General features: G+C 46.4%; 3 protein-coding genes across 7 annotated transcripts; 2 read left to right on the top strand and 1 right to left on the bottom strand.

The window, feature by feature from the left end:
• Window positions 1-3,578: 3,578 nt before the first annotated feature.
• On the bottom strand, window positions 3,579-6,410 carry LOC126579595 (glutamate-rich protein 2). Of its 3 annotated transcripts, none has more exons than XM_050243042.1 (5): window positions 6,256-6,410; window positions 5,623-5,832; window positions 5,492-5,549; window positions 4,807-5,403; window positions 3,579-4,749 (listed from the first exon to the last, which is right to left on the bottom strand). In XM_050243042.1, the coding sequence occupies exons 1-5, from the start codon at window positions 6,277-6,279 to the stop codon at window positions 4,514-4,516; spliced, it is 1,125 nt and encodes a 374-aa protein (XP_050098999.1). In that variant the 5' UTR covers window positions 6,280-6,410; the 3' UTR covers window positions 3,579-4,513. The 3 variants fall into 3 exon arrangements, with proteins under 3 accessions (XP_050098999.1, XP_050099000.1, XP_050099001.1); XM_050243043.1 differs by lacking the exon at window positions 3,579-4,749 and having other exon boundaries at window positions 4,825-4,894; window positions 5,014-5,403; XM_050243044.1 differs by lacking the exon at window positions 3,579-4,749 and having other exon boundaries at window positions 5,087-5,187; window positions 5,278-5,403.
• A 167-nt stretch (window positions 6,411-6,577) lies between these two features.
• Window positions 6,578-7,913, top strand: LOC126579679 (Werner Syndrome-like exonuclease). 3 transcript variants are annotated; one of them, XM_050243211.1, is made up of 3 exons: window positions 6,578-6,692; window positions 6,772-7,599; window positions 7,721-7,913. In XM_050243211.1, the coding sequence occupies exons 2-3, from the start codon at window positions 6,772-6,774 to the stop codon at window positions 7,793-7,795; spliced, it is 903 nt and encodes a 300-aa protein (XP_050099168.1). In that variant the 5' UTR covers window positions 6,578-6,692; the 3' UTR covers window positions 7,796-7,913. The 3 variants fall into 3 exon arrangements, with proteins under 3 accessions (XP_050099168.1, XP_050099167.1, XP_050099166.1); XM_050243210.1 differs by having other exon boundaries at window positions 6,579-6,656; window positions 6,748-7,599; XM_050243209.1 differs by having other exon boundaries at window positions 6,595-6,692; window positions 6,748-7,599.
• A 1,875-nt stretch (window positions 7,914-9,788) lies between these two features.
• LOC126579815 (nudC domain-containing protein 1) lies at window positions 9,789-11,790 on the top strand. Its single transcript, XM_050243447.1, has one exon. The coding sequence runs from the start codon at window positions 9,866-9,868 to the stop codon at window positions 11,690-11,692; it is 1,827 nt and encodes a 608-aa protein (XP_050099404.1). The 5' UTR covers window positions 9,789-9,865; the 3' UTR covers window positions 11,693-11,790.
• The last annotated feature ends 33 nt before the right edge of the window (window positions 11,791-11,823 follow it).

Raw genomic sequence — 11,823 nt, 5'->3', positions numbered from 1 at the left:
AATCGGTCATTCCTCGCCTTACCTGACTCATCATCGGGCCCAGCGTCTCCATCGGTTGATTGGTGATATGCCCGGCTGGCGACGGGACTTTCCCGGAACGGGACGCCGGAAATGGGAGCTTTGAATGATGCTGCTTTGGAGCGGGCGCACGCGGCTAGAAGGGAAAGAATCTTGCGCTGCGTGCAAGACGTGTGCCGCATTGACTTATCCTCCTGTCGACAAGATGGTAAATCGTGTAACTTGTTTCGACAGACAAGATAAACCAACGCAAGCAGCGTCTGATCGGGGATCTTATCCGTTCTCACACACATAAACAAGCACACGTACAGACGCACTTAGTTACAGGGTCACTAGCTTATTCTTCACTCGGCTAGGCCTAGAAAGAAGGAGGACGTTCCAGACCAATATCCACCTTCGAGAGAGAGAAATCGAGTTTGCGAAATTGGATAGGACGACGAGGCAGATCACGCACCGCACCGTACTGCACGCACGTTGGGAGCCGCGTGCTCCGTGCCGTGAGCTCACGCGGGTCCACGGGTCCCACAGGTCTGCGTTTCAATTCGGGTGACAGCAAAGTAATTGCATCCAGCAGCCGTATCCGCGCTTTTATGAACGCCGCACGCAATAGCGCACGCGATGATTCACCACGCATTTCGCATGTGTGAGAGCCAATTTCTAAGAAGCTGCTACGAGAAAAAGGGTGCGCGAGAGAGAGAGAGAGAGAGAGAGAGAGAGAGAGAGAGAGAAAGAGAGTAACTGGACAAAGTAACTCTTTAGAGTAACTCTTTCTCTTTGCGCTTCGCGACGCTCTCGCCTTGATTGCGATTCGTGTGTCATGGAGACCTCGCGCTTCTGAATCGGATCGTCATCATAATAACGTTTTAGTATGTTTATAGTGTTGGTTTGCTGTTTGATTGTCATCGATCCCTGCAACCTCACTCTCGACGATATCATCCTCCTTCTCTCTTTCTAACACTCTCTGACTATTTTCTTATGGCGTTTGCTCGTGTCAGTGCTGCTGTGCACCCTCCAGCGAGAACCTCTGCCGCATGAGCCGCATTACGGGGACTGGGGTGCGTGTGTTTCAGGAACATGCATCGACATGTCGCGACACGCCAAAACCCGCTACGGCGGACTATCGTCGCTCGGGATACAGGCGCAGTGAGTCCTCCCCTCTCGAGGAGCGCGCGCCCGTTCGAATTGGTTCGCTCGGGCCATGTGCCCAAGAATGCGTTCCGTTACCGGTCCACTATAGCGAGCATACGGCGCGAAAAACGCGCGCCGAGCAGCTACATTTTTCCGGGTATCAAGCGAATGGCAAGGACGGTTACAAACCAATATCGATGATGACTACCGGCCCCTAAAATAATTCGAGATGGAAGTGATTTCTGTGGGACAACCAAATGGAGCATTTATTAACGCTTCATAACGCTAAAAACAATGTTCATAAATGCTATCTGTTTTGCTCTCACGATCAAGGAAAGGGGGGAAGGGGTTATTAGGCGACGGCCCAATCAACATAACGGTGTCATGAGTCATGATCAACAACAAACCATCAGAGCGTACGTTTACGAGCAACAGGATAGATCCTGATGTTGGGATGATGTGAGTGTCTCTCAAATTTAGAGGAAGGCCAATGGAGCATCACAAAACTAATTGTAAAGTTACTCTTCCACGAGAATTAATCTGCAACAGTTAACTGCATAATTGCATAATAATTTGTTAAAAAAGAGGCTATGGGCCCTATTGCCTGTGTCTTGTCTTGAAAACAAGACTGCTTTACAACTGGTGAAAAAACTCAGCATGAACTGTATGAACCATGAATGAAATATCAATGGCAACTGCAACGAAAATAAAAAAATGGGTACCATAAACGACACAGCTCAACTGGCGACTAGACTGAAGTCCACTGTGATCAAATTTATCCTTTTTTTATTTGCAAATAAAACCTAGCTGTTGTATATGAATTAGACATCTCTCTACCGGTGATAACAGTTATCAGGGATACACGCCAGGCAGAACCAGCTCTATCTATGCGGAGTGATTCCGCGAACAACCAAGAGGACTTGAGAGGCAAACTCCCGAGTTAACAGTAGTTTTTCGAGTATCTCCAATCTTTTAAAATTTTCTCCAATGATTTGTGCATTTTGAGCAATTTTCCGCCCACGACCCGGACACAAATAAATCCAAAAATTCGGGAAAAAACTGTTTCTACACGTTTGCTCGCTAAGTTCCAGAAACCGTTTGCATTTTTTTGATTAGCTGCGGAAATCGCAACAAGCATCTCTAATTTGAGTCTCGTTTGAGAGACTTGCAGTCTGTTACCAAAAAGTACACGACAGGAATGATGATTGCTGAGTTTTTTCATCACATTTCACAAGCAGTCTTGCAGAATCTAAATGAAAAAAAAATATTTAAAAAAAACGGCATTACTATAATCGGCTTAATCGGCATTACTATAACTGATACGACGTTAGCCCGGTGTGTACAGCTTGGGCAATTATTAAAAATGCCGCTAAAGAATTTTATTACTATCAAACCGATGTTAGAACAAATCGGCAACGTTCTCCTAATGCCAAGTTAATGAGAATCTGGAAATTCTGGAACTGCATTTGGGAAGTGCATTTGGGCATATCTTCAGTTTGAATGATTAGCTTGGTTTGCATTTAGGCTTAGGATGCATCTGAGTATATCTACCGTTTGCCACGTAATTGTGATCCATGTATTGGTCCTGGCATTTTCAAAACATCTGTTATGCTGCTGTTTCAAAGTAGTAAAAAACAAATAAATGAAATCTGATTGCCAGAGTTATTTAAAAAAACTGGAATTTTTTTCATGGAACAGCTATGCGTCTATGGACCGGTATGTGCCAGTATTTACAGCAATTTGGAGCACGATCAGGACATGACGTGTCATAAGAGTCGCGCGAATAAACTTTCCTCTGCGTCATTCGTTACTCATCTTAGCTCATGGTTCTCCCTCAAATGTTTCCTATTGGAGCATTTACAGTCAGAGGGTGGAGGCCATGGAGGGTGGAGGCCTTTCGATGGTTTTCATAGCATGCAGTGTGCTCACTGCTGGCTGCTCGGTTTCTAACTTTAAACTTCCATACACTGGAAACACATCATTAGTTAAGGTAGTAAAAACGGGGAGTACAGACACGTTCGAGCAATACCCAGGCTCAGTAATGGCTGGAAGCTTGATTCATGATTAAAACACCGTTAATTATATGATTTTTGTTGATACAATCGCGGCGTAGTGTATATCTAATCTCAATCGATCCAGCAAATCGGATAATCGGGACTAATCCGATTTCCTAGTGTTTAAAAGACCTTTGCACACAGGTTCCCAATTTTGTGCATTTCGCAAGAAATGATTTCTATGACATGCATATAGCAACATCACCATCATATGCATATCAGAAGAAGGACGACACCAGAAGCACGACGACATAATCAACCAGTTAACATAAACAGAAAAGTAAGCCATATAAACACGAAAAGCATTCTTTTCCAGCGTGAATAGTCCTTTCCTGTTCTCGCCTGCGCGAATTTCGGAGAACATTTCGTTCAAAATCATTCGAGTGTCCAGGGGAAGAGATTTATTTTTGAAGATTATATGCAGAACAGTTTCACACACATGATATTATCTTACTGCTTAAATCTATCATAACATTTTCCCACACATAAGATCGCTGCTTTCCAATAATGCATTATTTAATAAACAATATTTATTATATATTTAATAACCAATATTATATGTTCGCCAACATCCCGTATGATTCAGAGCTACTGAAGAGTTTAATGAGAATATTTGAAAATATATTTTTGTTCCATAAATTATATGACAGTAAAATCCTAGCAATGCGCCCAGTAGTGATTAGTGTTGGGTAAAGAGCGAAGGGGGCACCTCGTTCACTCAGCTCACCTAAAAGAGCAAGCGAGCACTCAGTTGATAGCCAATAGAAGCTCTTTTGCGCTCAGCCAAACTAGCGGAAAGGAGCGAAAGAGCCCCCGCTCGTGCTCCGCTCACTGAAAAGAGCCCAGTTACCCAACACTAGTAGTGATCGTGCACCAGCTGTTTAGGGACATGGGCATTCATGTTCCGTTTGCTAGAGATACAGTGACTAGATACATTCATTGAAATAATCACGTGTTTACGGATAAGATGGCTCGTTTGAAACATACTTTCGCCTTTGCTTGATGATACTTTTGCTTGAACATCTAGTTGATCCCTTAATTATGCATAATGAATCTTTTCTTTTCTGACTAAATCGTGCAAATTGAATCGAAAGTGCTGGTAGTTGCTGAATATCAGAACGTTAACACAATAAAGCAAATACATGAATTTGTGAAGGCAATAAATGAAGACCCAATGTAGGAAATTTCGATGAATATGAATTTCTAATATGTATGTTTCTGAAGGCTTAAATGTCTCATATGGCCCGGCATAGCAAAAGGATCAAACAAATCTAAGGAAAAGTCAAGTTGAGTCACTGCCAAGGACGTACACATCATTTCTTTATCCCTTCTACAGGTTTCGTTTGTTTCTCAAAATCGGTAGCCTCAATATTTACCGTCGGTGTTTCTTCTTTTCGAGAAGCAATCATCTTCCGGCGTAGTATTGTCATCAATCGCGAGGCTAAGACGGAGGCTGATCCACTAACATTGTTGGCCAATGATTCGCTAACCGTTTGTAGCACAGATGGATTTTCGCACCTGTATATTGATCTTTTTTCTTTAGCGTTACCTACAAAGCATAAAAAATAGTAGAATAATGAGGTAGGCCACGATCTGCTTATCATACCTTTGCATGTTTCTTCCTCATCGTTGTTGGATAAGTCCGATAGCGAGAGATCTTTTTCTTCCTCTTCCAGCATCAAACTAGAGTAAGACTGGGATGTGTTATTATCACTCGCTGATGTAGGCAATTGATCACATTCAACATCCAAACTGCGACATGACCGAGACTGCGAGACATGCTGTGTCACTGCATACTTGCTGGTTTTTTTACCTTCTTGTGGAGTGATGTTTAATCCGGACTCTGACAGCGAAACTCCCGACGCTCTACTGTCGCTTTCGTCACTGCTGCACGCCATGCTAACCAAATCGGGATCTTCAATACGTTCGCTGACTAAACAGGAAACAGAGGACACCGGGGAAGAGACTGATGACGAAAATGAGGACTCTGTGGAAGAGGACTCAGAATCGTTGTAAGATGATGGGAAACGGGACAAGCGCAGTGAGGAAGATGATGATGAACCAAGCGGCGAATTACAGTTGTAATTGTCGTTCTCATCGCTTTCACAAGATAGCTGCTCGTGAGGCTCTCCAGCATCAATTTTCGACAGGATATGGGGGTAGAAGTCTCGCGCCGTTGTATTGTTTGGTTCGTACTCTAAGACTGCAGCAAGCACAGACAAATGAAATGAAGCCATGTTTCAGCAGATTAAAAATCAATCTAACCGGCTTGGCCGGCACGAGATACTTACTTTGCTTGCAGTACCTAAGCGCGTTAACATAATCCCGTATCATAATGGCCGATAGAAACTGCAATACGAATTTCGGAGAAGCATAGTTAGAAATACGTCGTACGAATATATAGTTTTTGTACAGCACCTACCTCAGCTAGCAGCTCTGTTGGGGCCGATATGCTTTCATCTGCATCTGTGTATTCAGATAAGCTTTGGCTGAGATCGTCACTGGAAGGGGAGTGCAGTGAGGCGACTGCAGTCTCTCCAGTTACCGTTGATATGCTCGCCTCGCCCGTGATCTGATCAATACTTGTCTGATGCACGCCAGCTGTGTTGCCATTGGTGTCATCGAGGAGCGCCTAATAAGGAATGATTCAAAAGAAACAACAAACTAATTTATCTTGTATCGTCATTCATTCACTTCAGCGGAGAATAAGATCACGCCGGGCAAATCCCATACAAAATTGGGCATTTTTGTATGGGATTTGCCCGCCGGTATAGAAGCGTTTGGCGGCAATGTAAGGTGCACATAGTATTGCAAACAGTAAATTATAATAACCATGTTGCTTCAACGATTTCACGTGTTTTAGAAGAGTTGCTGCACTCTTAACGGTGGATGATGCCAACATCAACCTACACACGATTTCAATAATGCACGATGTAAGCGTCTTGTTTATGTTCTGTAAACACAAACCAGCCAAGAACTATACGAAGAAGGTTCTGGTGCTCGGTTGCTAGGTGTACCATACTATACACCGACGCGGAAACTATGCGCATCTTACCAGGTCAATGTAAAAACTGGACATATTCTGTGTAAATTAGCACAGGAATTAGAATCTTCTTCGTTACATTCCCTCACTGTGTGTATTACTACACCATGTTACTGGTATAATATCGCAGGTGGGATAATCGCTACAATAATACCGGACGGATTTGACGCAAATATCCAGCAAACAGTTTTGTTCGCAAAACAAACCCCGTCAACCCATGAACCCAATCAGTCAATCGAGTGCATGAACATTCTAGCACTGCAATAGCTCCAGAATCACACAACATGGTCCTAGCGCGGTCCTAGAACGCTTGCCATGGCAGTGTCCTTGTAGCAGACGCAGTGTATGCGGTGTAGGTACCCGGGGTCTAAATTTTACTGGAAGACTTCGTTCGGGAGAGGCAACAACATTTGGTTTGTGTAGCTTTTGTCACTAGCAAATAGCGCAATGTATGTTTGCATTATAAAACCTTTCAACATTACAACCATGTTCATCTACTTTCAGTTTAATTTCAACTTTTTTGTACAGATGACGCAAAGAAAGTTACCGCTGTGGATGCTACCGGTTGGCAGAGAACAGAATGAAGCTATGCTGCTGGCAGGCAAGAAGAATAGCAGATCAATGAATGAACAATACCATGAGGATGGCAAATTGAATGAAGATTCAACAACAACCGGAAAAAATGACGAGCAAAATGAAAAAAGAACAATCGCTCGACACCCATTAACAGTAGGGCGTTCGAACAATACCACCGTACTATCCGACAAGTCGATCGCGTTACAACGCCCGCCAATCGAATATCTGCCGTTTGTAGATTATACAGGTAGCATCGAACATTATATTATATTGCCGGATGTGGCCCACAGCAGTCAGATGCTTTTAAAATGGATCGATCGTACAGTTGCCGGTACCAAGGTACCGATTGCATTTGACCTTGAGTGGTCATTCAGTTTTAAAACCGGCCCTGGACGTACGGGCTTAATGCAGCTATGTGCCGAACCGGGTCGCTGCATCCTATATCAGCTATCGTGCCTAAAGCATTTGCCAATAGCATTGCTGCAGCTGCTCGGCCACGAGCGCGTCATACTTCTCGGTGTCAACATAAAAAACGATCTCCGGAAGCTGGCTCGAGATTTTCCCGAGGTGTCGTCGGTGGATAGCATCATCGAGCGATGCATTGATCTTGGTCAGTTTTACAACAAGCTGCACCAACGTTCCGGCGTTTGGAGCATGGACCGTTTAGTGCAACAGGTGCTGAAGCAACGTGTCAACAAGGACAAGAGAATTCGCATGAGTAAATGGGACGTTTTGCCACTGACCGAGGAGCAGAAACGATATGCAGCTATTGATGTTTATGTAAGTATGGTTCACAAATGGTGGGTAAAATGAAAGTCAAGTCTTTTTCTTTTTTCTCTGTGCCTGATGAGCATATAGTTTTATATGTATCGTAACAGCATTTTTTTTCCTGTTGTTACAGATAACCCTTTTACTGTATCAAGAGCTGTGTCGTGAACAACGTATACAGGATGAGCGCGAAAATATTTCGGTTTAATTTAACTTAACTACACGGATTACCAATTTCTCAGTTTCTGGAAACCACTACTTTGCAAAATGAAAACCCTATAAAACTGTGGCTCATATTGAAATAATAAAGCGGTAAAAACCCATTATTCGCACCCCTCTCGCTGAGTGCCTGACTTTTAGCACAGGGCTAAAACTTTAAAAAAATTAAAGTATAAAGAAGGGGAAAAGGGGGGTGTAAAACACTTAAGCCGGGGATACATGAAGCGTAAACTCTCGTATAAACTCAGGCTTGTGCTGAAGAAGGTGCTCATCGATAAGCGATGCTATTTGTCATTTTGCCTAAAATCACGATTTTTACAGATTTTTTTAAAATAATCTATCAACAATTTTCATGAAATCCCGACGGGGCAACCTGGCAAAGGGTGTACAGATTGTGTGATAAAAATTTCAAACCAATCTGTTCAGCAGTTTTTACGGTACTGGATCGGAACCGACTTTCAAAACGTTGGTTTCCAATTTCAAGATTTATGTTTAACTGTGGTATTCATTCATTGTGACCTTGTGGTTCTATAAAACAACGAGAGTTGTTGGGTACTGCAGCAAAAAGGCTCACAATTTTCACGGTCAATAAATACCTTTTGTCAAAACAGGAAAAGCCGCTAACTCCTCTTTAATGTAAAACAAAGCGCAATTGGCGAATGGCTCCACCAAAGCAGATAAGAAAGCAGAGACAGTGCTGCGCCGAACTAGCCCCCCCCCCTCAGAACTACGCTGCGAATAGCGTACCAAAGCAGAAAGTACGGTCACTGCTGTGCCGCACTTTCCACCCCGAAATTCCCGGAATCAATCTGGGTCGGAGACGACTCGGGCTCGGAATCGGTCATCGCCAGCCGCAATGGCTAATAGTGGTCGATGGCGCCAAAGCCAAATCAAAACAATAAACAATTACGGCGAATGGCGTACCAAAGCAGAAGGTACGGTCACTGCTGCGCCGCACTTCACTCCCCCAAAGCTCAATTCCCGGAATCGAGAGACGCCAGGCGCCGATGGCTGAGCGGTCGATGGCGTCTCGCTATACTCTAATGGTCAAGATCGACGTTTAATTGTTTGGGGAATTCCCTCATTATGTGACCATGGCTCTACTAGACGGGAGCCCAGCAGCAGGTAGACCACGAAAACGTAAACAAAGCCGTAAGCTAAAACAAAACAATCAACATCGACGGCGAATGCCGTACCAAAGCAGAAGCACAGTCACTACTGCGCTGCGCCGAACTTCCCCCCTGAAATTCCCGGAATCGATCTGGGTCGGAGTCGACTCGGGGCCCGTAATCGACTCCGATTTTTTGCAGGCGGTTGTGGTGCGATTCCAAGCGCCCATTGTTAGAGCCTTGTATGAACCCCGGACTTTCAAATATCTGTACCTTTGTCAGTTTTTGCTCGATTGATCCTAACATTTAACACAATGTTCTTGAAAGGATCAACATTCAGGAGAAAATGTAAAAAAAAATGTTTGTCACAAAAAATACTCACCAGTGCGGGGTAAGAGGTAGAATGTTCTGCGCTCGTGCATCCGAAAATTTTGAAGAAAAAAGCTAGTTTTGCTGTGAATTTATATCATTCGTTTGTGTTACGGAGCATCTAAAACCGTGGACATTGTTTGTGGGCATGCGCGACAACGGAAAATGGTAAGAAATTCAAAAATATTTTGTTGATCAAGTCACATGTTGTCTTTTTTCGGCAGCATCCTGGCAGCATCCTGGCATCAATCAGCGTCGGACAGGCAGCGAAGCAGAGGAGTGTTGTGTTTTGTGATGTGTTTTGCCAGGCAGAGTGTTCGATCGAAAGGTATAAAATAAAATTGGTGAAAATGAAATTATGCTTTTACATGGTTCATGTTGATCCGAAATATCTTAGGGGGTGGGGCTACTGGGCACCGGGGTACGGTAGGATGACACACACACCATCGCAAAAATGCGTCGAAAATGGCACCAATACATGCGTAAAAGTCCTTTAAACAACAACAAGATTTCCTTCCTGTTAGGTTCCAATTAGCTTCCTATTAAACATTAACAGTGTTACTTACGCTCCCGCCGCAAGGATGCGCTACACCGAGCTGCGACCGGATCCGCAGCTGTTGAAACCGAACTATGGTGGCTTCAAGCTATCGCTCGACACTATACCGGTGCTCCGTAGCGAGCTCCCTGCCACACAGCGCGCACATCGTGTGCGGCCCAACCCACAGCGCCAGTACTCGTACCTGCACGCGCGCCTATTCGGTCTCCAGAATCATCTCGTGGCCGATCCGTGGACTCCCGGCTGTCTGTACTACATCGATGTTTCCGGTACGGTGCAACGCGTCCAGTACCAGCCCTCCATTGGCCGGCTGTCAGCGTGCTGCCCCGTGTATCGGATGGTCCTACCACCACAATCAACCACTACGGATTCGGATCCGTACAATTGCTCGCTCGTGTTCGCCTCGGATCGCCTCTGCCTGCTGGCGGATGGTCACGGTAAGGTAAGCGTCCTGCAGACGGGCAATCGCGGCGCAGCAACAACAACCTGGGAGACAGAGTGTGTGTTGCCCCGGGCGGACGACGAAGGTTCCCGATTGCTGCCAACCGCTGGTAGCGTACTGCTCGATGCTCGCCTCGTCCAGCCGGATGTCGGCTCGAGCAGCCAGCAGCTGCACTGTATCGCGCTCCAGGTGGAACACTTCCCATCGAAACCATCCGAAACGGTACTACACTGGTTTGTGCTCGAGCAGCAGCAGCAGCAACGGCAACCGGAAGCTGTGATGCTGGATGGATGGACCGTACGTTCGAGCTGCCAGCTACGGAGCGGTGGTTTCCCGCGGTACTGCTCACTCGATCACGACTGTACGGGGCTGCTGCTGGCCAGCAATAAACCTTTCACCTTCACCGAGGACACCGAGTACCCGATCAAACCGGAACCGTCCGAAACGGAAGCCAAAGGGATGGCAACGCAGGGTGCCGCTACGGACGCCGATCCCTCGGTGGCTGGTATCTCCCTCTCCTGGATCCAAACCATGGCTGACATTAAGATCTGTTGCAGCAAGGGGGGTGGCATTAACTGGCAGTTCGAGTCGGAAACGGGTCCCGAAGGTCCGACCTTCCAGCTGACGGCCAACGGTGAACCGGTTCTGGCCGGATCGCAACTCTTTGCTGCCATCACCGGGACACCGAGCACGAGCGAGACGGACACGGTGCTCGAGCTGGTGCTGGAGAAAGCGGCGAAGGAGTGCGTGTGGCCGCATCTGTACGAGGATGGTCCAGAGGAAATGACCGTCGGGACGGTCGCTGCTAACGAGCTGTTACCGGCACCCGATCTGGACGCCATGCTGGAAGAGTGTGACTTTGGCGATGCGGAGGGCGAGGAGCAGTACTTTACGCTGGAGCGGTTGGACCGCCAAACACACCGGGTCACGGATCGCGCTTCACTCGGCAGTCAGCCGCCGCTGTTCGCGATGCGCCTGCAGCCCGACGCACCCACTGCCATCGTCGTGCGCCATCACGTGGACGCGTGCGTCTGGCAACCGATCCGGCCGGTAGCAACGTCGACGGCTACCGGTCCGGCCAGCAGCTGGAATTTGCGGCACGAAGGCACCCTGCACACGTTCGGTTACGTGCAGGCGTCGAAGCGCCAGCAAAAGTACCTAGCCGCGGCCCCGGACCTCGGCTACGCGGCCATCTGCGAGTCCGAGCGGATGATGTCCATCTACCGGCTGAACTACGGCACCAGCGGCGTACTGCGCCGTCGCCACGGACCGCAGGTATCGGTCGGCCAGCAGCATTTGATCTTCCTCGAGGACACGTCCGAGATATTGGGCATTTGCTGCGAAAACGAGGCGATCGTGCTGCTGCTCGAGGGTGCCCTCGTCACGCTGCAGCTAACGATCGAAGAGTGAAGTCAGCATTAGGGAGAGCTAACCAATGGAGAATACCGCCTAATTTAATAATAAAGATGGACCACAGGGGTTGTGGTTCCGATTTCCATTTTTTTAAACTTCAATAAGTGAGTCAGTTGATCGTAATTTTA

Source organism: Anopheles aquasalis, chromosome Y, assembly GCF_943734665.1.
Source record: "Anopheles aquasalis chromosome Y, idAnoAquaMG_Q_19, whole genome shotgun sequence".
NCBI lineage: Eukaryota > Metazoa > Arthropoda > Insecta > Diptera > Culicidae > Anopheles > Anopheles aquasalis.
The sequence above is the reverse complement of the archived record's forward strand: the minus strand, read 5'-3'. Positions and strand labels throughout refer to the sequence as shown.